The sequence below is a fragment of the Brachycentrus maculatus genome, unplaced genomic scaffold, assembly GCF_059751285.1.
Source record: "Brachycentrus maculatus isolate JH-2025_06_01 unplaced genomic scaffold, ASM5975128v1 h1tg000031l, whole genome shotgun sequence".
NCBI classification, from domain to species: Eukaryota; Metazoa; Arthropoda; class Insecta; order Trichoptera; family Brachycentridae; genus Brachycentrus; species Brachycentrus maculatus.
Genome location: NW_028280785.1, coordinates 2,074,436 through 2,098,372, shown reverse-complemented (window position 1 = coordinate 2,098,372; position 23,937 = coordinate 2,074,436). Strand labels below are relative to the sequence as shown.

Below are 23,937 nucleotides of genomic sequence, written 5' to 3'. Positions count from 1 at the left end.
CCATAAAATTAACAATGGTTTTAATTTACAAAAAAATATTCATAATAATATCTGTTTTCTTACTATCAGAGTCTGCTAGAGAATCGCAATCATTAGCGCGTTGGTATTTGGAGGTGGCGTGGAGAGCACGCAGGATGATCCAACATAAGGCCGGGGCAGCCAGCAATAGGCACGCGGCTCCCAGGGCCCCAAAAACTAGGGCTCCGCCAAATACTGGGACTCGAGATGACCCGTGACTCTCCCCCATGGATACAGCTATACTTGCAGACGCATTGGACGCTGTTGGCTCTAAAATGACAATATATCATCATTACCCTCTCATACATTTAAAAAAAAAATAAGTATAAGAAATCCTTTGTGTGGAGTTTAAGTAGGTGATTAGACACACAAGCAAAAAAAAATAAGGATCACTTTTTTTTATTAAAAAGAGAAATATTTCATACTATTTCTGTGAGCCTAAGCGGCTCATTATAAGAAAAAGTTATGATATTGTGGCAGACTGGGTTTGAACCCAGAAACTCTGAATCAAGAGTCTACGACACTAACCACGGGACCACAACAAAACAGAATTTGTATTGGAAGTAATATAAGATTATAACATATTTATAATAATGTAAATATTAATGGTTTTTTTAAAAGAATTTGTACAAATAACATTGCTTTTTTCACCTATCTGTGCCACGGTGGCCACAAATCCTCCGGGGCACGCAGGGCCTGCAGCCAGCAGTTCATCGGAGAAGAACTCCAGAAGTAGACTGTCCCCCGTCGAGGTGACTGCCCCTTCTTCGGGACCGCCCTCAGTGCCCCCCTCTCCGGGCCACTGTCCCAACAGGGGGGCGCCAGGAGACCCCCCGTCTCGAGCCTTCAGCCACTGTGCCCCGCAAGGCAAGCGGTAACGATCCATGGAGAGGCGAATGACGTGACCAGTCCCAGCCTGAAACATTTATTTTATTTTTTATTTACATCAGGACCTCTATAATCCGAAAATCCGCTAATCCAAACACCTTTGTAATCGAAATGGCCACTCATCCCTCCTGCGCTTCTTAAAAATGGAAATCCTTGCTATCACCAACATTGTCCCAGTTACTTACCGAATGTCTTGAATTAAAGTATTTTTTCAATTAATTTATTTTGGATCCCAGTCTGGGTTCTATTTTATATATGTCAGGCAGCTGGTTAATTTGTGTTTATGCAATATATTGTATTAATTGATAAATATCATTAAATATAAATACACTTGGGCCTCGTATAACACGGTGTTATATAACACGCATGTATAAATTGTGGCATATTTTTTGTAAACACGTATTGTACACGCTTTTTATAACACGGTTTCAGAAAAATAAATGATTTAAATAATATGTTTGTTATTAAAAAATATAGTACATATTCAAAAAAACTATCATAGATTTTTTTTCAGAACGCAAACCCTAATTTTGTATGAATTTCAAACCTTGTATAAAATGGGTTTTTGTGGAACCATATAACTGTGTTATACTAGGCCTGAGTGTGTAAATATTTGCCAAACTGACAAAAAAAAGGCGCATATCACATACGCTAATATGTGTAGGACGGAAAAGGCACCGGCTGAGTTTGGACTTAGATGAACACCATTAGCTATACATTAACCAAATGTACTTATTATGATTGAGACTGACCGGAGTTATTTCGTCGTAACGTAACATGTTACGATGCGAGCATTCGTATAGTCAGTACAGCGAGCCGAGCGCTCCATCCATAGTTTTGGATGCTCGCTGATGCTCGCGGCGAGCGATGTTACGACGTTACGTTACAACGAAATTCTCCGGTCAGTCTCCACCTTTACTCTATTACGCAGGTCTTGAAGTGCGAAACTATAAACTCCAAAGAGAGAACTAGATTATAGTCTCATTAGGGTTTCTTGCATTCTAAACCATCTATCTATCTACATAGTAAGCATCCATACTGAACTAAATAAAGGTGGGTAATTTCCAGTCACTAAAAAAAACACTACTAGATCTGTATCATTTATTAATGGTGTCTCAACTTGATATGAAACATGAATGATTTTTCTCTTTTTTTTTATGAAAAGAGAAAAAGTCTGAGCATCCCAGGGCTTACGACCTGGCATTTGGTTGGCTTAAGCGATCACTTTATACACTTGTGTAATGTTTACCATTCTGCCCATTATTGAGCATCCATATGGCATCAATTCTTAAAACCTGTATATATGCGATGGTCTTAGATCCTTCCGCATACCGATAAGATTTGAGAAGCATTTATTAAGCTTATTTCTTTTGAGCAAAGATCTGTATCACTTGAGTGATCCGTTCACTAAGACTGGATCAGTTGAACTTTAAATCTTTCTATGGACAAATCGCATCTGCTAAGGATCACAATTTTGAACACAAATATTTTCAGTGAGCCAACAATAAATAAACAATTAATCACAAGTCAGTTTTTACCTGTAATAGCCAGAACGTTCTTCCCTGGCACTCTTGTGCTGATGCAGACAGATGACGTGGTGATGCACCTAGACGCAAGGCACATCCACAGCGACAGGGGTCCCCCGGAGGACCTTGCGATCCGGGGGCCCACGGGCAGGGCTGACCTTCCAGAATACAAGGCTCTGACTCCACTGCAGGACCCTGGAATACGGATAATAAAGATTTATATCACTAAAACTAGTTACTCATATTTTATTAAAATTAAACACTTGAATATACCACTTTAATGAGTTTTATTTTTATTTACGACTAGTTTAAAAAACGACAGATGTTTTCATCTTCTGGTACAAATTAAAACAAAATTACAAATTCAGTTTTAATTTGTGCCAGAAGATGAATGATAAATAAAAATAAAACTCATTAAAGTGGTATATTCAAGTGTTTAATTTTAATAAAATAATCATGTCATTCCACAAAGTTTATGCTGAATCAATAAATAATATAGTTACTCATATATCGTGGGGATACTGGCAAAAAACTTTAACTCGAAAATATGAAATTTTGACTTTATGATGCATATTATAATGTTTTCAATGTTCTTTAAACTGGCAAAATACACTAAGTAGTTTGAAATGTCATATGTAGTTTTAAAATAAAATTCAACTTTAAGAAAGTTTAATAGCGGGTATTCTATGCAGGTTACAAGCTTTAAAGAATACAGATTATTCAAACAGGGATTTCAGAGTTTACGTTTTTTGCCAGTATACCCACGATATATAAAATGTGTAGATATTTTATTACCAACAACTTAAAAGGAAATAGGAGATATAAATTCATATGTTGTCCCTTAAAAAATCATTCCCTTTATATTTATTTATTTATTTTAACTTCATGTGCAGATAAAAAAATGTACCTTGGTGGGTTTATTGCTAAGAGGCAATATTTTCCAACCAACCAAAATCAGACTAGTGGTATTGGTTCAAACATTTAATACCTTATATAGCTATTTGCAATCAGATGGTAGATAGTGCTTGAACATAAAGTAAACAGAAGCGTTCATGAAGCGCTAAGTAAATGGTATATAATAAAAACAAATTCTGGTCGCTTTTTTGTAATATTAATTTTAATTAACTTAAAAATAAACCATTAATAAAACATGAGAATTAGTACACAAATAATAAAAAATACATATCGCTCACTCCTTTTAAGAACGTCATAAATCAAAAATTTGTCAAATTTCAGTTTCACAAACAAAATTCTATTTATTGTCTTTAGACGCTCGTCGTGAAGTGATGTTGCTGTTTGATATTGACACGCTTGCTTTCAATAATTCTGCTTTGAAAAAGAAATCAATTTTTTTTCAAGTTTATTTTATTTTATAATCCATGCTCTTAAATTATTTTTTGAAATTACATTTGACCAGATTTTTTGTCCATTTTATCTGAAGTTTGTTAAATAGAGGTCCGTTATATTGTGGTTTTGAAAGGAATGTAAGGCTGAACGAGGAATAATTGAAAAGATTAGGAAGAGTTCTTTGCGGTGGTATGGACATGTGAAGCGAATGGATAACGAGAGAATAACTAAGAAAATATATGTGGCGAATGTGAGAGGGAAAACAGAACGAGGACGACCGAAAAAGGCTTGGCACGATCAGATCAATCAGAACCTTAAATCTGGCAGTGCCAAAAGTCTGCGTAATCGGAAGGCAGGTATGACTAGATGTATGGATGTGTAGGAGGCGAGGAGTGTATGTCAGGACAGAAGAGTGTGGCGTTCCATCCTCTCTGCCTACCCCTGCGGGGAAATGGCGTGATGGTAGTGGTAGTAGTAGTAGTAGCTAATCTGTATGAGTCAGTTGCGGAAAGTTATTGTATAAAAGTAAAGAAAAGTAGTCAGTTCAGGAGTCGAAATGATTTGCGAGTATTTATCAGGAGATAAATGATAAATATTTTCAAAGACAGATTGGTGAGGCATTCTATTCTCTCTGCCTACCCCTGCGGAAAAGCGATGTGATCCTTAATTAGTTAGCTAGTTAGAAAGCACTTTTTCAAAAGGTAACCGCACCAGTAATTGAACACCGTCACAGTATTGCGGCAGAAAAAATTACAAAATATGTTTATCAGATTTAAAATATTGATTTAAAAAGAAATAAATATAAAAATAAAACTCACAACAAGGTACATTAATTTTAATGTGTATAAAAATAAAGAAATATAAATATGTTATTCAAATTTAATGTCTTTTAATAGTACGTTCTTATTCCTGAGCAACTTGTGATTCTGCTGCGTCGGGTGATGCTTCATCTAATTGAAGAGATTTCCTAGAACTCTCATCGCCTGGTAACGAATCATGAAAACTGCTATGACTGGGTTCTGATAGTATTACAGAAGTTTTATCTGCATCTGAACCTCCCTGAGATCCAACTTGGGAACCTTCTTCAGTTTTCATCGGAGAAGGTATTGTATCTTCCATTTCAACAACTTCTTCCAAAACATATTCTTCCTCTCCCACTTCTTCAACGTCTCCTTCTCCCAAATGACCTTGTATAACTTCTTGGGACTCGATTGCAGGTATGATCATCTTACTATAAATCGTCTTTAGGCTTTCACCTTTGTATATCGTTTGCTTTGTGATACGGTGTTCCGAATCAACTTTAACTACTGAGGAATGATAACTGGAACAAATTGAAGATTTGGAGGCTGTATCTTCTTTCGGAACGAATCCTAAATCACCACGACGATACACAGCTGTTGCTGAAGGTATGGTGGAAAGAGACTGCGTTCGTTCATATTCCGGTACCGATAATAAGTCTAACAGGCGTTTGAGTAGATTTCGTCTTGCTGCATCCCTTTCTGCAGGACTGTCATCAAGAGGACAATCACATATCTTGATAGCTCCCTTTACAGCCAGACTAGCACTAACTACGACTTCCTTCAGTCTGTCTGACTCGGCTTTTGCTTCTTGAGCGGCCAATTTCAATTCACTCTTTTCGCTAAGATTGACATGAAGATTTTGTTCTAATATGCGAACTTTCAACTCCATTTTTTCAATTTCTTTGGTTAGTTTTTCAATTTGTCTCTTTTGAGTTTCAAAATCAAATTCTTGTCTTTTGATGAGAGTTATTTTGTCTTTCATTGCAGTATGTTCTTTGCTTAGTCTTTCAATCAAGTTAGTTTGTACTATACTCTTTTCCATCGCTGTATCCCTTTGTTCTTCAGCTAATTGTAGGGCTAATCTTGCTGATCTCTCTTTTTCCTTCAGCATAGTATTTTGATCCGACAAATTGGCTTGTAAAGATAGAACTTCCTTTAGTTCGTTATTTACGGCGATATTTTCTCTTATCACTCTGTGTGTAGATGACGCGATTCTTATTTCCGTAGCATCCTGGAAATCTTGCGCCAATTTCAATAATCTGGATTCCAGTTCTTTCTTCAAATTATCTTTACTTACAATAAACTTCTTTTCTGTTTCGTGTAAAATTTTCTTGTAATGTATTTCTTGTTGTTCGTAAGCTTTCTCCTGATCTTCAAATTTAGCCATGAGTGTATCTCTCTGCGCTCTAAATTCCTCCAAAGAGTTCAACTTGCCAGAAAGCATTTTAACTTCAGAAGTCAGCTGTTCCCTCATAACATTAAATTCTTTCTTCATATCCTTCATTTGGGCTTCGAACGCTTTATTTTCCTCTCTTCTTTTTTCCTCTATGCCTTGTACTCTCTCTTGAAGTTCGGCAACTTCGTCAACTTTTGTTTGAAGAGTTTTTTTAAGATAAGTGATAACATCGGCTCTATCTTCGTCGAGTTTCTTGTACTCCGCCTCCAATTCTTCATTTCTGGCTTCCAGCTCGATATTGGAGTTTCGTAATCTGTCAAGTTTTCTATTCAAATCCGCGATTTCGAGTTCGAAGAAGGCCTTATCTACTTCGAGTAATTCTTCCTTGGGTTCTCCGACGTCCTTTTTACCCTTTTTGCCTTTTTTTGGAGGCATTTTGATGAAAAAAAAGCCGCTATAGATGGACGATGTTTATTATTTTTCGACGTTTGCTATTAGTTGATCACCAGGGCAACATATCGACCTGTCTTCGGTCTGTCTCCATGACGATGCGCGTGTCAACAAACGCAGCAATGCACATTCGTGCATATTTTTTTATCAAGGTAGGGAGGTTATTCAACCTGGCAACTAGACCTTTCCCACAGGTGAGCGGGTTAGGTACTTGGTGGACAATACGCGACTTACCTGGCAGTATGGAGCTCCATAGGGGGGCGGCGGGGAGTCGCAGTACCTGTAGCGGGCCCGGGTGCCCCCGCAGCGCCCCGAGCAGGGGGACCAGGGGCTCCAAGGGCCCCATCCGCCAGCGACTATGCCCTCTGAAATAATTGAAAAAATATTAAACCAGTAATTCACTAACCATAGCGATTTTTTGTGTTCATATATAGAATAAGTAATTTTCATGATGAAAAAAACCACCAATAATACGAGATTTCATTGGAAAACTACCCAATAAAAGCTCGTAAGCCCTGCAAATAGCTAACCACCCGTAATACCATATCAATACATTTTTTTCGTAATGTTGAGATATTGAATATAATATTGATATAAATAACTCTGTAGAGGAAATTCAGTATATGCCAACAAAGCTACAGATACTGTAAATATATGTATAAGAAAAAATGTAAACGTATCTTTTTTCGAAATCTTAAATCTCCTAACGTTATACGCTGATTGCTTTGAAATGTTGACATAACATTGCATTTAAGTACGCGCGAGGGAAAAACACGATTTTATTCATGCAGTTCTTTTACCTCATTGACAGCGCCATCTGTTGAACGTAACAGTACCTCACGTAAAAAATATCGCACATACCGTATAAGGTGTAGCTTGTGCAATGTTCATTCTTTACGGATGCTGTAACTTCATAGCATTGTTAATGTATTCGACAGCATTGTTGTAGAGAGATTCTAAATAATTTCATGAAATGATACGGCAGTCACTTTGCGGTAAAATCTATCTATTTTTAGTTAATGTTTTATATAGTACATGTTTTACATGTTTTACCTTCAACGTCCCAAGGACCCAACTCTAAAATTTTGAATTAGCTTCATATACGGTGTTAAATAGTGGTATTTACTAAGTAAAACATTAATCAATAATGGATAGAGCATTAAGAACTTTCATTACTTCTTTATTATTGAAAAATATTCATTAAGTATTGAAAAATCAATCAAATATATCCTTTGCTTTCTTTTTATTTAACCAGACTGAGCCACTGCAACGCTTAGCCGAGTACAGCTATGCACAACATAAAAATTATATCGCCCTAAAAATTTATCCCGCCATTTCGCACGCTAATAAAGCAAAGCGGTCCTCGAAATTCTCCCCTCCCCACGTGTTGGCGAATTATGCGTTGTAATTTTTCAATTTCCCGCGATTTAGTCGAGCGGGTAATTTTCCGCGCCGAACAGACAACGATTCTTACCGAAATAAGGTAAAGCTTAAAACCTCGCTCCCGACCAAATGAGACGACGAGGAAAAATATATAAAGAGATTTACATAAATGAATGGAAATTAACCGGAAAAGTTCCCGGGACGGAAACAAAAGTTTAAACAATCCCTAAGAAAATATGACGGACAAAGGACTCCCCTCCTCTTGAACGAAAATCTGATATTTATGGTAAAATTCCGAATAATTTTGGGGGCTTTTAAAAATATTGTCTAGACTTTATCGTCGCCTACGTGCGTTGAAATAATGAAATAAATTTACAAGTTTTTTTTTTGTTTTAGCATATATATCCCAACTTTTTGAAGTGAAATGTTTATTCGAGGGAGATTTTAAATCTCGTGCAGGTACTAATAGATAATAGAAGCAATATCATGGGTATCTCAACTTGAGAAGAAACATTTAACGTTTTCATGTGAAAGAAGATAGAAGTCCTTGGAACGTAACACAAGTTTATAAAGTGATCACTAAAGCCAGCCAAATGCCTGGTGCCTTAGGATGCTCAGACTTTCATTTTCGTTTTATATATTGTCCATATATGTATGATCCATAGGATGAATAATCCAGCTTTTTCTTCCTGGCTCCATTCCTAATAATCGTTTTTGTAGAACGTTGGGGTCAACTTCCTCGTCTTCAGGTCTTTCTATCGTCAACAACGTCATTTAGGCCATGCCTTTGAATCATGTTATATTTCTGTAGCATCCATGAATTTTTTGGTCTTCCTCTAGATGTCTACCAATGTAGATCCATGGCAATCGCCTGGGTTACAATATGTTCAGGTTCTCTACGCCCTATGTGCCCATGCCATCTCAATTGCCTTTCCTCTACCTTACTATTGATGTCAGTTACAGCTAGGCTTCCACAATGCGTGAACTTTTTATTTTGTCTCTTGCTGACCATTTTAGCATTCGCATTTCAGCAGTTTTTAGCTGTCAAGAGTAGAGGGTGAATAATCCAGTGTCTGATAAAATAAATAATAATAAATTGTAGATAACAACAAAATCATAACAGTTGTAACAAAGTTTTTTTTTTTTCAATATTAGTTACTAGCTCTCTATTACTTAAGTCTTTAAGTCATTGTTTGTGTTCGTCTTAAATTGTATTTTGTTTTTTATTTTTGGAAACATTGTTATTTTTTTTTGTTGTTTTCTTATTGTTTTTATTTTATTAAAAGTAAAAGAGGTAATGAGGGGATCCCGAGGGGTGGGGACGAAGTGTCAGCCTCTGTCCGTACATCCTCCTCCCCCTTCATTAATTGAATAGAGCAATATTTATTTCTTCAGAAATATTTTGAAGATTTTCCTCTATGTGCAGCTGACAGAGAGTCCCTCAGGACTCTATAACTGCTGCGGGTGGATGGTGGGCTCAGATTCCAAAGAAATAAAAAATTAAAATAAATTGTAGATGAAACAGTTTAGCCACTCATTGTATTTTTGCACAGATAAATAAAACGTGTAGGCTTTCCAGAAATATTTACTTTTTATTATAATTCTTATGCCTTTATACTGTAACGTACATACGTAATGCTATAGGGATACGGGTATTGTATATTGTCCCATCATGTAAGGGGGTGCCTATATAATATACGTACGAGAATATTCTCAATTTTCCAAGTGCATATCGCCCGAGGCGTCAGATGCATTTCCATAATGATAAATTCATGTTGCTCTCTGCAAAATACTTGCATTGTATAAACATGTGCTCCTACATAATGTATCTAAAATAAAGGCACTTTCTAGAAATTGCGAGAAATGATAGAGATATACTCGCACAAGACAACTAGAAAGTTTTCCAATAGGTAATGTAATTTCCGTTTCGTGTTTTCTACAAATGCAGGGTGCGGCAGACGAAACACCGATTAAGGGGCTATCCAATTTTTATTTGCAAATATTATATATTCATTTTTATTTGAAATATCGGATTGTGATAAATTTTATATTTTTTTTAATAAAATATATTTTACAACATTTTGAGTGTGTCCAAATATAAGCTCAATAATAAAAATTAAAATGGTATTTTCTGGCGTTTCTCATGTGTGTGATTATAATCCAGGATTCGGACCTCACATACTAATATAAGAGTTTCTGCTTAGTAAAAAGCTTCTTTACATCTCACCAACAGATGTCTCTAGTAAAGTTCTAGTGATTCAAGAACAAGGTTTCTAAATTGGTTCATATATATAGAACTTCTAAGAATTTGAGTAGTGTAGTTGTCAATAATGGGTAGAATTGGTGAATGTTACACGTGTTTAAAGTGATCACTTAAACCAGCCTATGACGGTCGTCAGCCCCGTAAATGCCCCGACTTCCATATTCTTCTTCATATTTGATGAGATGTTAAAAAATAAAATGAAAATAAATTTTCTTAGTTTTTTACACAATAAATCGTAAACACGAAAGGTAGTTCCGATAAAAAGCTATTAAGTTTTATTCGGGTTCTAAAAGTTAAGTCAAAGTCATACAACAAAAAAACAAACATATTATACCATATATTTACAACATTTTGAGTGTGTCCAAATACTTGTTCACAAAATCTGGATTATCTCCAATTACAGAAGTTATTTTCATATTATTTTTTGACATCTCATCAAAGATGAAGAAGAATGTGGAATTCTGGGCATTTATGTGTGTAAAGTGATCACTTAAACCAGCCTATGACGGTCGTCAGCCCCGTAAATGTCCAGACTTGCATATTCTTCTTCATCTTTGATGAGATGTCAATAAATAATCTATTATACTATCTTCATATTTACCATAAATTAAAAAATATAAACAGTTGATAAATAAAAATTTATAAATATAAGAAACAAAAAATAAAATGTACAGATGGTTTACTCGTGTACATACGATGCAGTGCCCTATGCACCATTGGGTGCGGTAATTCAATGTTACATCCTGGTTAATGTCTTTTGTTTGACACTTAATTTTTGTTGGTTTTTTTTTTAAATAATTGTTTGACCGTAATTTTGTACGGGTATCCATTTAATGGACTGATTATAGAATTTAAAAATGGACATGTCACGGTTACAATTTTTTTTAGATTTCGTTCAAACGTTTTAGCGAATTATACCCATTAAATAAAATGTAATTTTATTAATCTAGCACGTACATTTTTTTTAATTCAGTTAAAATTTTGACAGGGAGGTAAGCCGCAAATGTGTCATTTTAAAATAAGATAAAAGCATTATCTCCGTTTATCCTTCACTTTTGGAAAAAAAAAGAGTTCAATGAGGCTTTCAGTTAGATAGGTTCTCGTTAAGTACATAATCCCGTTTGGATCGAGGTATCCTGAAAGGTTTAAATTCAGCTGAAAAGGGAAATTGCTGATAAATTACCTAACAGGTAATTATCGAACAGCCGGCAGTATTTTATATAATGGAGTACCTATTACAATTTTAACAGCTTATTTTTTAATATGTTTGAAAATATTTGTATGTTTAAAATGTTTATCCTTTTAAGACCGACATATATTTTTTAAGCCCTTGTTAAAACTATACATAATGTTGTTGAGTCATGAGTTTAGTTGGGAAACAAATACAGCGAAATTGAATATAAATAATCTACATGTGTGTTTATATGTTATATATCTTCTTCAAACCTTCTCCGCACCCCAATAGTGCAAAGGGCACTCCATCATATAAACGCAGTGTTATCTTGATCGACACATGAAGGAAAGGTGATCAGCCCCCCGCATCAGGTACCAGTCCAGGGAAGTATTGAATAAATATTAGAGTGAAAAAATCACTTATATATATTTGACCCCCCTGGGAATCGAACCCAGACCCCTAGAAAGGTAGCCGAGGGTGCTGACCATTACACTACGGAGCCGGAATCCTAATTAAAGTTAAATACATATATATATATATATATATATATATATATATATATATATATATATATATATATATATTTATATATATATATATATACATATATATATATATCTATATATATATATATATATATATATATATATATATATATATATATATATATATATATATATACGATAAATATAATAAATCTTGAAGTACCATTCATATATACTTGAGATTTATAATAAGTCGTTTTATTTTTGGGAAAATCAATAATTTTCTTCCTATTTTTTTCATTTATTTTAAATCTGCCGCTATCCCGATTGCCTGTTGTAGAAATCCAACCTTTACGTAATGTAGTGGAAATAACAAACCTGAAGTAAGAAGGCATCGACAGATAGCACACATTGTTCATTCATCCACGAAATATTATTATCTTACATCTAACATACTCCCCCTCTGGAATGCTGCTTCCCTGGACGAATTACATTAAATTTATATGGCCAATCGAATTCGTTCAATGGATGGAAAAAGGGTGGGAGCGAATATGATTTGTGCAATGAAGGAATGTGCGAGATCTGCTTGAATTATAATTTAATTGAACTTTGTGAAAATATCAATTTAAAATGTCTTATCCACGTATTCAGAAAGCAGAAGAGAAATTGAACGAATTCTCTCCCTTTCTATACGATCCCAAAATCAACTAATTTTTAACCCATTACCCTCGCTCTGTAACGGTCAAACTTTCACTGTAGTCAAATTTACTAAAAATACTTTTTAATTTACTTTAAAAGATGTAAATATGAAGAAAAAAAACGGTTTCACTCTTCATGAGTATGATCATTCATTATTACTATTTTTTTTTAAATATTCCCAACAAATATTCTACAAACTATCACTTTATTCTCTCAATACATCATTCGCCAGTTATAAGTCTAGAAATAATTTTAAAGATACAAATTACATAACAAATTCGAAGATGTTTTGCTTGACCTTTTAATGTGAATGAAAATAATATTTTCAAAACTGAAAAAATGATTGCTTAAAATAAATATTACAAATTTAATTCTAACGAAATACGTGACATGATATTATTTTTCCGGTAAGTTTTTTTCATCCCTAATACACTCACCCCATTTCACATATCCGTTCGTAATATTATTTTATTATACTCTTTGAAAACACATGAAAAGTTTTGAGATCCTGCCTCGCTCTATAAATTTTAGAAAATAATTTGTTTACACAGGAAATATCTTAAGGAAATATTTGAGAAAAAAAAATACAAATGCGTATTTTGTCACAGGCTCTGCTGTATATTAAATGTATATATATATATATATATATATATATATATATATATATATATATATATATATATATATATATATATATATATATATATATATATATATATATATATATATATATATATATATATATATATATATATATATATATATATATATATATATATATATATATATATATATATATATATATATATATATATATATATATATATATATATATATATATATATATATATATATATATATATATATATAAATATAAATATACCTATATATACCTGACTTGTACATTAGTTTTGTCCCTACATTCATTCAATAAAAAAGTGTATCTACGTCGTATAAAAAGTTGCTATAAATTTGGGTAATGCTTATTAGCGAAAATAATGAAGGTAATAATAACAAAATATGCAATGCTAGTACAATTTGATATGTTACATATTTTTCATCCATCGTCTTTAATATTTATCCCTCACTTCGTCAGGACAATATACCAAAATCCAAGTGTAAAAAAATATATGTATGATTTGTGTATGGTGCCAAATTCGCGATTGCGCTTAATTCGAGCTAGCCGTGCTAGCTCATATGCCCAAAATCATATGTAAACAATAATATCATGAAATTATGTATCTATTAAATAAAACCAATATCTTAGACATTAACACTAATTTAATGTTTTTTTTTCATTTTCTATTTACAAATACCCTATAGTAGGTACCTACTTAAATGTACTAACACATGAGATGAAAAATTTAAAATTATCCTGTATGGAATGTGCATTACAAAAGCATTTGCCTAAAATTTCTGTATTTTTTTTTATATGGTAAGTCTACTTTATCGTGATAACGAGTTCCAAAATAGCGGTTCGAAGGGGGTGCTCACCTTTTACTAGACCCGCATGCCTATATAATATACTAAATTAGCAAATTTCCAGAATTCCACAATGAATTGTAGAAGTGGACATCCGACCCTCCCACCCCAGTTAAAGTACCATCAATAGAAAGTAGGGATCTTTATTCCTTTTCCATTTTCCGGGTCATTTTTTCGCTGATATAACTCCATTGGGACCCCAATATCCTACGTCTTTTCCTGGAATTTCTCTTGATAAAAATTACAGTTCAAAATCGGGCGGTATTTAAAGAAATGTAAACGTTTATACGTTTATAACTTAGTTATGTAATTTAAATTTTGATCATATATTATGTAAGAGTTTGAGATCCAACCAATGTGATCATCTAAATAATTGTGACTGCATATCGTAGGAAATTACGACAACTAGGTAACTTTTTGAGTTAGCCACAAAAATAAAACTCTATTTTCTATTCTATAAATATAGCACGAATAAATATAATAGAACTATAGCTTATAACTCCTTGAAATCGTTTCATATGTTATAAAAATTAAAAAAACTGATTTGAAACTGAAAGTACCAATTTTTAATGAATGTATTTTCACAATGCTTTTGAACTTATGAAAAAATTAAAAATCTGTGAAAATATATATTTTAACAAAAAAAAAATTCAACAAAGATGAAGAAGAATATGGAAGTCTGGGTATTTACAGGGCTAATGACCTGAGAGGTTGGTAATCACTTAACACACGTGCAACATTCACCAATTACACCCGTGACAACCACACTACTAATTTTTTTGAGATTCCTAAATATTTTGATCAATCTCGTGACACTGTATAAAGTTCACTATAGCCATCTATGTTGGATTTAAGAAAGCTTTTATTTATCAGAGACCCTTTTATTTGCATGCTAGATCCGCACCCCGGATTATATTCACTCACTTTAATTTGATATATCGCTCACTCCTTTTAACAACGTCATATATATAAAAAAAAAACTCGATTTTTCAGGAGATAGTTTTTAAAGCTTAAAAATATTAAAAATAAAATGTATTAAAAATAAATATCAATCCACTAATTGAACTTTTTAATATGCAACATATCTTTTTAGGTAAAACATGAATGTTTTTTCTCCATTTGAAAAATATGTAGTATATTTAAAAAAAAAAAATTAAACAATACCTTTTCTTCAAAATGCAAAAACAACACTTTCTGCCCTGTAGCGGGTAAATATTGAGTTAAATGTATGCCGCTTTTGCTGGGACATTTTCAGGGCATTCCGAAAACATGCACAACTGAAAATTGACGATTTTTGATATTTGACGTGGTTCAAAGGAGTGAGCGATATGCAAAGATTGAGATAAACTTTTAACCCATAATTTACGAGTAATTTGAATCTTTGCACATATCAGTTCATTTTATGCTCGGTCTTTGTCTTTGACTTAACTAAATAAGCAGTATTGTAGTTCTACTTGCATCCGAATACACATTATACATTGTCTTTTACATATATTATTGCAAATAGGTGCTTCACATACACAAACAATATATTTACATGATATGAATTGTCATCGCATGCCCTGCAGGCACTAGTTACACAAGAGTGGCGTTATCTGTGCTATGAGAACGTTGTACATGTACGATACGTGTCATACGTGACATAAGACACAAAATTCAGCCTGCAGCTTACCTAAGGCCCAGTATTCGATAAGTCGCAACTTAATGTTCTCTAAATCCAGGTAACATTATACGTAATTGATTATTTTCTTAAAACAAACTTTGTTGCTTTAAATAAATAAGTTTTTCTTCGAAATATTTATTGAAAGAAAAGGAGTTTAAAAATATTTTTTCTATACATATTCTAAAAACAACAAAAAAATATCCAATAAACATTATTTATTAAAACCGGGCGGGTTACCTATCTGATTGTCTCCGGTGGAATGAATTATGTGTTAGCGAATATCCCCTTAATTAAAATTAAATCCGATTAAACATTATCCTCTTATTGATTTTTTTTTAGATGGGAGTTGCATTTTTGCAAGTGGATTTTTTTCCTTCTAGCTAAAGATATGTTTTTAAATTTAATCTGTGTTGGGTACAGGAATGATAAACTAGTGTGGGCCAACTTCTCAGCATTTACTAATGCGCAATGGCTGGAAGTAAACTACATAAAAGTCGAAGCCGAAGAATGAGAGAGTAAAGAACGGTAAAAAAATATGATGCGAATGTGTATAGTAGAAATAGAAGCAGAAAAAGACCGAGGGAAACTTGGCGTGGTCAAGTATGTCAAATACTTGAAAGGGGCCAGGTCAAAAGTCGCAATAATCGGTAGGTATATATGTGGAGATGCATGAAAAGAGAAATGAATTTTAGAAAATACAGAATGGTGTGGCATTCTACTCTCCATGCCTACCCCTGCTGGAAAATGACATAATGGTTAGTTAGTTAGTTACTAGAGTTAGAGTTAGATCAAATGAGTGACAAATTTGCTATTTTACATTAGAACGGCTTCAAATGTTTTTTTTAGTAGTCCCTCCTTCGTGTGAATAACCATCAAGTTGATACGATGCCCTATGCACCATGGAGTACATATGAGTGCTAGAAGAAAAACACAGCTTTGTACATAAAAACCACACTACGCATGTAACACAAATTTCATGAAAGCGTGTCGGATGGCGGCAAAAATATCCTTTTTATTCTGCAAGTCACTAATGAGACACGGAATTAAAAAGACCGCGTGAGCTTTATTCACCACATATTTCTATGTTATCTTTTGTAAAAAAGCAAGGGAGAGTCAGACGTATGTGATTTAAAATTCATTTGACACTTACTTTCCATTCTCCATCAACCCCCAGTGCATTATGTAAATGGTGTACAAAGAAGGAAGAAAAGGAGGATAGTAAATGTAGAAATAATGGATAATATTCAGTGAATTAAAATATTAATGTCAAGTCTTTAGTAAATGCATGAACTAATATGGATAAAACTGTTTTTAGTAAAAAAAAATAAATAGAAATATTTTTGTTTTTACTATTTACACAAATATTTCATTTCATACTATTTCTGTGAGCAAGGCGGCTCATTATTAGAAATAGGTATCAATTTGTGGTAGAGTGGGTTCGAACCGAGAAACTCTGACTTAAGAGTCCGCGACACTAACTACGGGACCACAACCCGACATATACCTACACGTTCTCTAGAATGGATAAATTTGCTAAATATCCACTATTTTTTAAAATATATTATCTATGCACCTGCTTACAATTTGACCAAAATGATAAAAAGTGTATTTTTTAATTACATAACATCATAGTACGTTGAATAAACTTTATAATTACAAATGTATTAATTTTACGCAGTAAAAATACACTAATGCATATTTCATCAACATATTTTACGTACTATAAAGCTTCCCAACTAGAAAAAAATCCCATATTCACAAATCCTATTAAAATTTGTACATTTTTGTAACGAAAAGTCAATACAAAATTATGAAATTAATTAGATCTTCAGCCCCTGATCAATTTACAATGTTCAATAATAGTCAAATTGTATGTTGTAGAGTTTGAGAAAATAAATGAAAATATAACTTGAATGTCACTGATTATTATAAGTGATTGAAGATGGTTATTATACGTGATTGAAGAAAACTGGTTGCAGTTCCAAAATCAGCATGTAGTTTAGTAAAAATCAGCTACAAAAATCAAATTCAACAAAAACCATATTCAAAATTGTCCCCCAGTATATTTAAGTATTAAAAACATAAAACATTATACACAGATCGTAAAATACGCATCAACATGCATTCTAAATGTTCTTGCTATATCATGTTACAACATATTACCGTTATCATTTTTCGTGCTATCTGCATTCCCCCTTATTGCTAAAAATGATACTACCCTAACATTTGCCCCCTATGCATAAAACGTACCTAAATATTGGGTGAAAGATTGAGACAACTTTATATCAAGAGAATTTGTTGGTGAATAACAAACATACATTGGTTAGTAGTTATTGTGATCAATAGTAATAATATTTTGCATACGAATAATAAAGCAGTCTCAATTATATTTTGTGCACGAATATTCTCAAATTCTATGAATTTGTAGCTGTAGATGAGAGGTATATTCTGTACCAATAGTCTCAATCTGAAATTTCGGCAACAAATGGGTAGGTGTTATGTCTGGTGGTACTTCGATACAGGGTTGAATCGTGGCCCCTCAAGATCAGCTGTATGAACCGATAAGAGGTATTCGAAATATTGCTACATCGTAGAATTACATGGACAGATATGGTCAGCAACGCAAATGTGCTCCAAAAAACAAGAGCAAGGACAGTTGCTGACTGATATCAAGGTCCGGAAGGTGTCCGATCTGGGGCATGTCCTGTGAGGAGAGAAGTACGAGCTATTGCACCTAATAATCAAAGGTAAAATAGAGGATCAACGATTTGTGGGCAGAAGACAGTCCTACTGGCTCCGGAATAAATGAGACGGGGATCAAGACCGTCGAGGCGTTGCTTAGAGCTGCTCAAGACAAGGATAATTAGTCTCAAGTGTTAGTCGACGTCAAGGGGACCTGACACGACATGCGCAGAAAAAGAGAAAGTGACTATTGAACTATAATTTTAATATTTCAAGCTGTTTTGTTCATTAGCCATTTTGACATTAATTACACAATATATTTTCAACGAGTTTCAAACAATACTGGTAATTGAATGTAGTTTACACTATAGTAAATTTCAAATTATTGCAAAATGGGGCCATAAGAGAGTTCTAACTTTGTTTCTAATACGTAGGTATAACAACACTAAAGGTTATACGTTATATACAAGTGCCTAGTAGCGTTAAATTTGATCGACGCCAAACTTTCACGTCGAGCTTTGTTTAATCCTCAATAATTTGATATTAATGCCCGTTTACCGGTCGACTACCTTTAACAAAAAATGAGAAATTCAGTATTGAGTACTTTAAGTACCAAGTCAAGTACCTGAGTACTTTATTTTATTTTATTTTTAGATGAATATTAAAATTCTCTTACGTCTTTTTAAATACGTGTTTTCCTAGTATATTAGTATGAGAAAAGTAACATGTCAGTATTTCTTTTTTCTAGGTAAAAAAATAGCCAAATAATAGAAATATAAAATTTAATCTCACCCACCAAAGCATGTTTTTTTTACTATTCAGAATTTTAAATATTAATTCGAAAAAAATCTAAATTTAATAACTAAAAACTTTAAATAGGTCTTCTGTAAAATTTATGAATTTGAGATAATTAACGCATCTACTAATGGAACATTTTCATAAATAGGTTTATATGCAAAGCAAAATTAAATTGTCTCATTATAGATGAAGAAGAAAATGGAGGAATATGTTCCCTGGAGCCACGTATGGTTGGTTTGAGAAAGCTTTTATTTATCAGGGACCCTTTTATTTTCATATATACAAGATCCTAACCGGATTATTAAACAAACTGAGAAACGCCAGAAAACATGAATATTTTTTTTATGCAGCTTATAATTTCACCAGATTTGTGAAAAAGGATTTCGACACAGCCAAAAATTTGTGATTTAGCAAATACGAGTATATTCATTTGACCATGCTTAATCATATATCAGAGGTCTGGGTATCCTCCGAATATCCTTAGCTAGGGAATCACTGTGAATACCAAGATTACCTCCTTTTTCTAGAAGTAATCCGAAAGCTCGATATAAAAAGGGTAAATAATCGATTTCCTATCACGAGTTGAGGCTTTGGGCGTTTCACTGCTCCGTTTGATAGGCAGCCATAATTATTGGAGATGTTTATACTTTCCTTTTATTTTCGTATTTCGCTTAGATACATTTTTTATATCCTTCGTTTATAAGAGGATAGGCTTTTTCGGTTGGCTTTCACGAAATTACAAAAACCTATTCGATCATCATAGATATCTCTTTATTTGATACAGAGACTGACGCGGTATTAAAATTTATGAATAATAAAATGAGCGCCGTTCTGTGGAATGTTTTATTTGTGAAAATCAAATATGAATTATTGGCTGGCTTCTCATCAAAGTGTAACCGTTATATATTTTTGTTTTTATCTTGTGATAATTATTGTATATCCTAAGTAAGGCTAATAAAATGAATTCTTGGATAAACAAATTTGATATTTATTACACTTTTACGATTGATTCTACCCAACTAAAGGAGACAGAAGGGCCTACAAATATTTCCATTCCATTGACTTCAGCAAAGTACACGAAGAGAATAAGAAAGTCCTAATTACATATATTCCTAGCTTTGAATCAGGGATTTATATATGTATTATAATCCTTATAGCTTCCACTCCTGTAATATTTCTGAATTAATGTATTTTTTTACATTATTTTTGAAATCTCAACATAGATTTTATTTTATTTTATTTTATTTTATTTTATTTTATTGGAAGGAAGAACAACAGTTACAATATACATATGATACATACGGAATACAAAAAATAAAATCATGAGTACTAATTACAGTTCTTCACAACTATACATCAGAGAGGTCTATATAAAGGAAGAGACATGAGACAAGGATGGGATAAAGAGAAAATGAGATGGCAGTGATAGGAAAAGAAGAAAAGGAAAGGACAGGGAATAGAATTACTTTTTTAATAGACGAAGAACAATATGGATGTTTCGGTATTTACAGGACTTAAATCTAACATAGGCTGTTTAAGTGATCACTTTACGCACGTGCAATATTCACCATTCTACCCATAATTGACAACCCCGTTAATCAATGTTTTGGAACTTATAGATATATGATTAATCTCAGGACAAAGTGCATTGGGTGCGGATAGGGGTTAAAAATAACCTTTAAAAAAATTGCAGCTTTCATCTAAACAAAATAACAATTATAGTACAAGTAAATATTTTGTGTAAATCATTTATGTGAATTACTTCATTTATGCAAATGGTTTGTAAAATTCCCAAACATTGTAAAATAAAATATCACGCTTAAAAAGTAAAAGAATGTTTGCGAAGAAAGAGTGGTGTGGCGTTTTATTCTCTCTGCCTACCCCTGCGGAAAGCGGCGTGATGCTTAGTTTTAAAAGTAGAGATTATCAGACACTGGAAGGGTCGAGAGGCACTCCTCCCTGACGTCAGACACTGCTTTCGTGACAGTCTACAAAGACTATTAGTTGGTATGGACCCAGGAAGTAGTTACGAAGAAGGAAGAAGAAAGAAGGAAGAAGGAAAAAGGAAGAAGGAAAAAGGAAAAAGGAAGAAGGAAGAAGGAAGAAGGAAGAAAGAAGAAGGAAGAAGGAAGAAGGAAGAAGGAAGAAGGAAGAAGTAACAAGGAACAAGGAACAAGGAACAAGGAAGAAGGAAGAAGGAAGTAGGAAGAAGGAAGAAGGAAGAATACATTAGCCAGTTAAGTAGAAGTTACCGGACACTGGAAGAGTCGGCAGGCACTCCTCCCTGACGTCGGACACGGCGCCCGTGACGGCCTGGCTCACGTACACGAAGCAGTACTCGGGGTAGCGCTCGCTGAAGAGCTCGCACGGGAAGCGCAGCGCGTGCGCGCCGCGCGCCACGCGCAGCTCGGCCACGTAGCGCGGCGGCGCGCGCGGCGGGCGCGCGAACACGCGCACGCGGTCCGCGCGCTCCAGCACGCACGCCGGGTACTGCAGCAGCACGGCCACGCCGCCCGCGTGCGCGTCGCACGGCAGCACGCTGCGCGCGTGCACCGTCAGCACGAACTGCTCCGACCAACTCGCCTAAAAGCAAACCAAACAAATAATGTGTGCATGAATTTAAGGCTGATCACCTTTCCTTCATGCGTAAACGATCAAGATAACACTGATTTTATATGACGCAGTGCCCTATGCACCATTGGGTGCGGATAAGGGGTTTTTATTATTATTAAGACTTAAAAATAGCAGACAAGACTGACAATTCCTTTTCAACCTACCTTCGTATAATCTGCATTCACCTTCATCTTTATAAATCCTGAGATTCAAATCTCTCTCAAAATAAGATATTTGCCAAAACGTACAAAAATATAATATTATTTGATAGGTGATGAAGAACCCTCATCAAAACATAGATCAAAAGATCAAACCCATACAGGTACTAAGGACCTCTCAACTCCTCATCAGAAAAAGGAAATTCAGAGAAAGAAAATAAAAAATAAAACTAAGACATTGTCACTCAAGACATATCCAAAGGATTTAAAAGGGTTCATCTTATATTACATATACTAGTACAATATACATCTAGTTTTCATTTTACTTAATTTTTACTACGAATAGAGTTCTTTTTACTATATTTTGTAAGGATTAAATTTTTTTGTACCCTTAGTTTTAATGTGTTACGGTTTTTACATTAATTTATTTTTCATGTTGCCACAAAAATATTGCCACAAATGATTTTACGTGAAAAATGTATTTTACAATGACTTTGAATACATTGAAACACTTGTTATAATAAATTTTTAGAAGTATTAATATTTCTTAAGTAAAATTTATATTAAAAATTATTTTAAAAGTACATATCCAAAATTTTTCTTCTGTTTGGATGAAACGATATAGGATTTATTTATATATTTTGTCTCCTATGTTCTAATGAATTAAATTAGATTTCAAATTATTTTTCAAAATTCGGCACAAGATAGATTTTACTGTCATTTTTTATTGTTATTTTTTCATCATAGATTTTACTGTCATTTTTTATATTTTGCATCATAGATTTTATTGTCTTTTTTTATATATTTTTTCTTATATTTTTATAGGAGTCTTTCAGTTTATACCGTCAACACATCTGAATATCGTATTTCGCAAGTTTCTGTGTATTTTTTATTCTATTTCAAATAAAAGAAAATAGTTCTTAACGTCAATTCAAAAAGAGTAACATTCATTTTATTATTAGCGTTAATTACTAGTTAATGTGTTATAAACACCCTTTACACATATAGATACTCAATTAATTTCAATTATACTTTTATGCATACATACAATACTGATAGGGTAGGTTATTTATATTGTATATTCATAAACAATGTTATTTTATCATTTATCTGCTCCAATGGTGTCTAGGGCATTTACAGGGCTTATAAACTGTCATAGGCTGGTCAAGAGAGGTATATGATATATCGTTCACTCCTTTCAAGAACGTCATAAATCAAAAAACTTGATTTTTCAGGAGAACGTTTTTAAAGTTTAAAAATATAATACAATGTAATAAAAATAAATATCAAGCCACTTATTGAAGTTTTTACTGTGCAACAGATCTTTTAAGGTAAAACCTGAAGGTTGTTTCTCCATTAGAAAAATATTCAGTATATTAAAAAAAAATGAAACACTTCCTTTTCATCAAAATGCAAAAACAACACTTTCTGCCCTGTAGCGGGTAAATATTTAGTTTAGTAAATATTATGTTTAAAAAATGCCGCTTTTGCTGGGATATAGTACATTTTCTGGGCATTCCGAAAACATGCACAACTGAAAATTGACGATTTTTGATTTATGACGTTCTTGAAAGGAGTGAGCGATATGTACATATGTTTGAGTTCCAAAAATTGAGTAGTGTGGTTGCCAATCATGGGTAGAATGGCAAATGTTGCACGTGTGTAAAGTGAACTCGTAACCAGCATTTGACGAGTCATAAGCCCTGCAAATACCCAGACTTCCGTATTCGTTTTCATCGTATACTGAGATGTCAAAATGTAAATATAACTCCAAGTTGATAAAACAAAAATTTTAAACAAGGATTTGGACATACCCATAAATATCGTGAGATAATGATTATGGTATTTAGAGTAAGTATTGTTAATGAAGACCTTTTTTTCAATAAAGAATATATTATTAGATTAAAACTAATATTTTTGGCTTTTCCACTTTATTTTTATTTGACCAGCGACCGGGTTTCGTCGTTACCGACATCATCAGACTGGTCTGATGATGTCGGTAACGACGAATCCCGGTCGCTGGTCAAATAAAAATAAAGTGTTAAAGCTAAAAATATTAGTTTTAATCTAATTATATATTAAAATGCAATTCCACCACGAAGTGTCAGTGGA

At 33.4% G+C, this 23,937-nt stretch overlaps 2 protein-coding genes across 2 annotated transcripts in view; both read right to left on the bottom strand.

The window, feature by feature from the left end:
- gogo (thrombospondin-1 like protein golden goal) overlaps positions 1-23,937 on the bottom strand; it is a 288,203-nt gene that overhangs the window by 5,364 nt on the left and 258,902 nt on the right. Inside the window, exons 7-11 of the mRNA XM_088272556.1 lie at positions 21,307-21,637; positions 6,660-6,790; positions 2,445-2,627; positions 670-934; positions 64-288 (exon numbers count right to left, since the gene is read on the bottom strand). Of these exons, the coding sequence (XP_088128682.1) occupies positions 64-288; positions 670-934; positions 2,445-2,627; positions 6,660-6,790; positions 21,307-21,637 (1,135 nt within the window). The remainder of the gene's footprint in view (positions 1-63; positions 289-669; positions 935-2,444; positions 2,628-6,659; positions 6,791-21,306; positions 21,638-23,937) is intronic.
- On the bottom strand, positions 4,601-6,492 carry LOC148312876 (cilia- and flagella-associated protein 157). Its single transcript, XM_088272567.1, has one exon. The coding sequence runs from the start codon at positions 6,408-6,410 to the stop codon at positions 4,683-4,685; it is 1,728 nt and encodes a 575-aa protein (XP_088128693.1). The 5' UTR covers positions 6,411-6,492; the 3' UTR covers positions 4,601-4,682.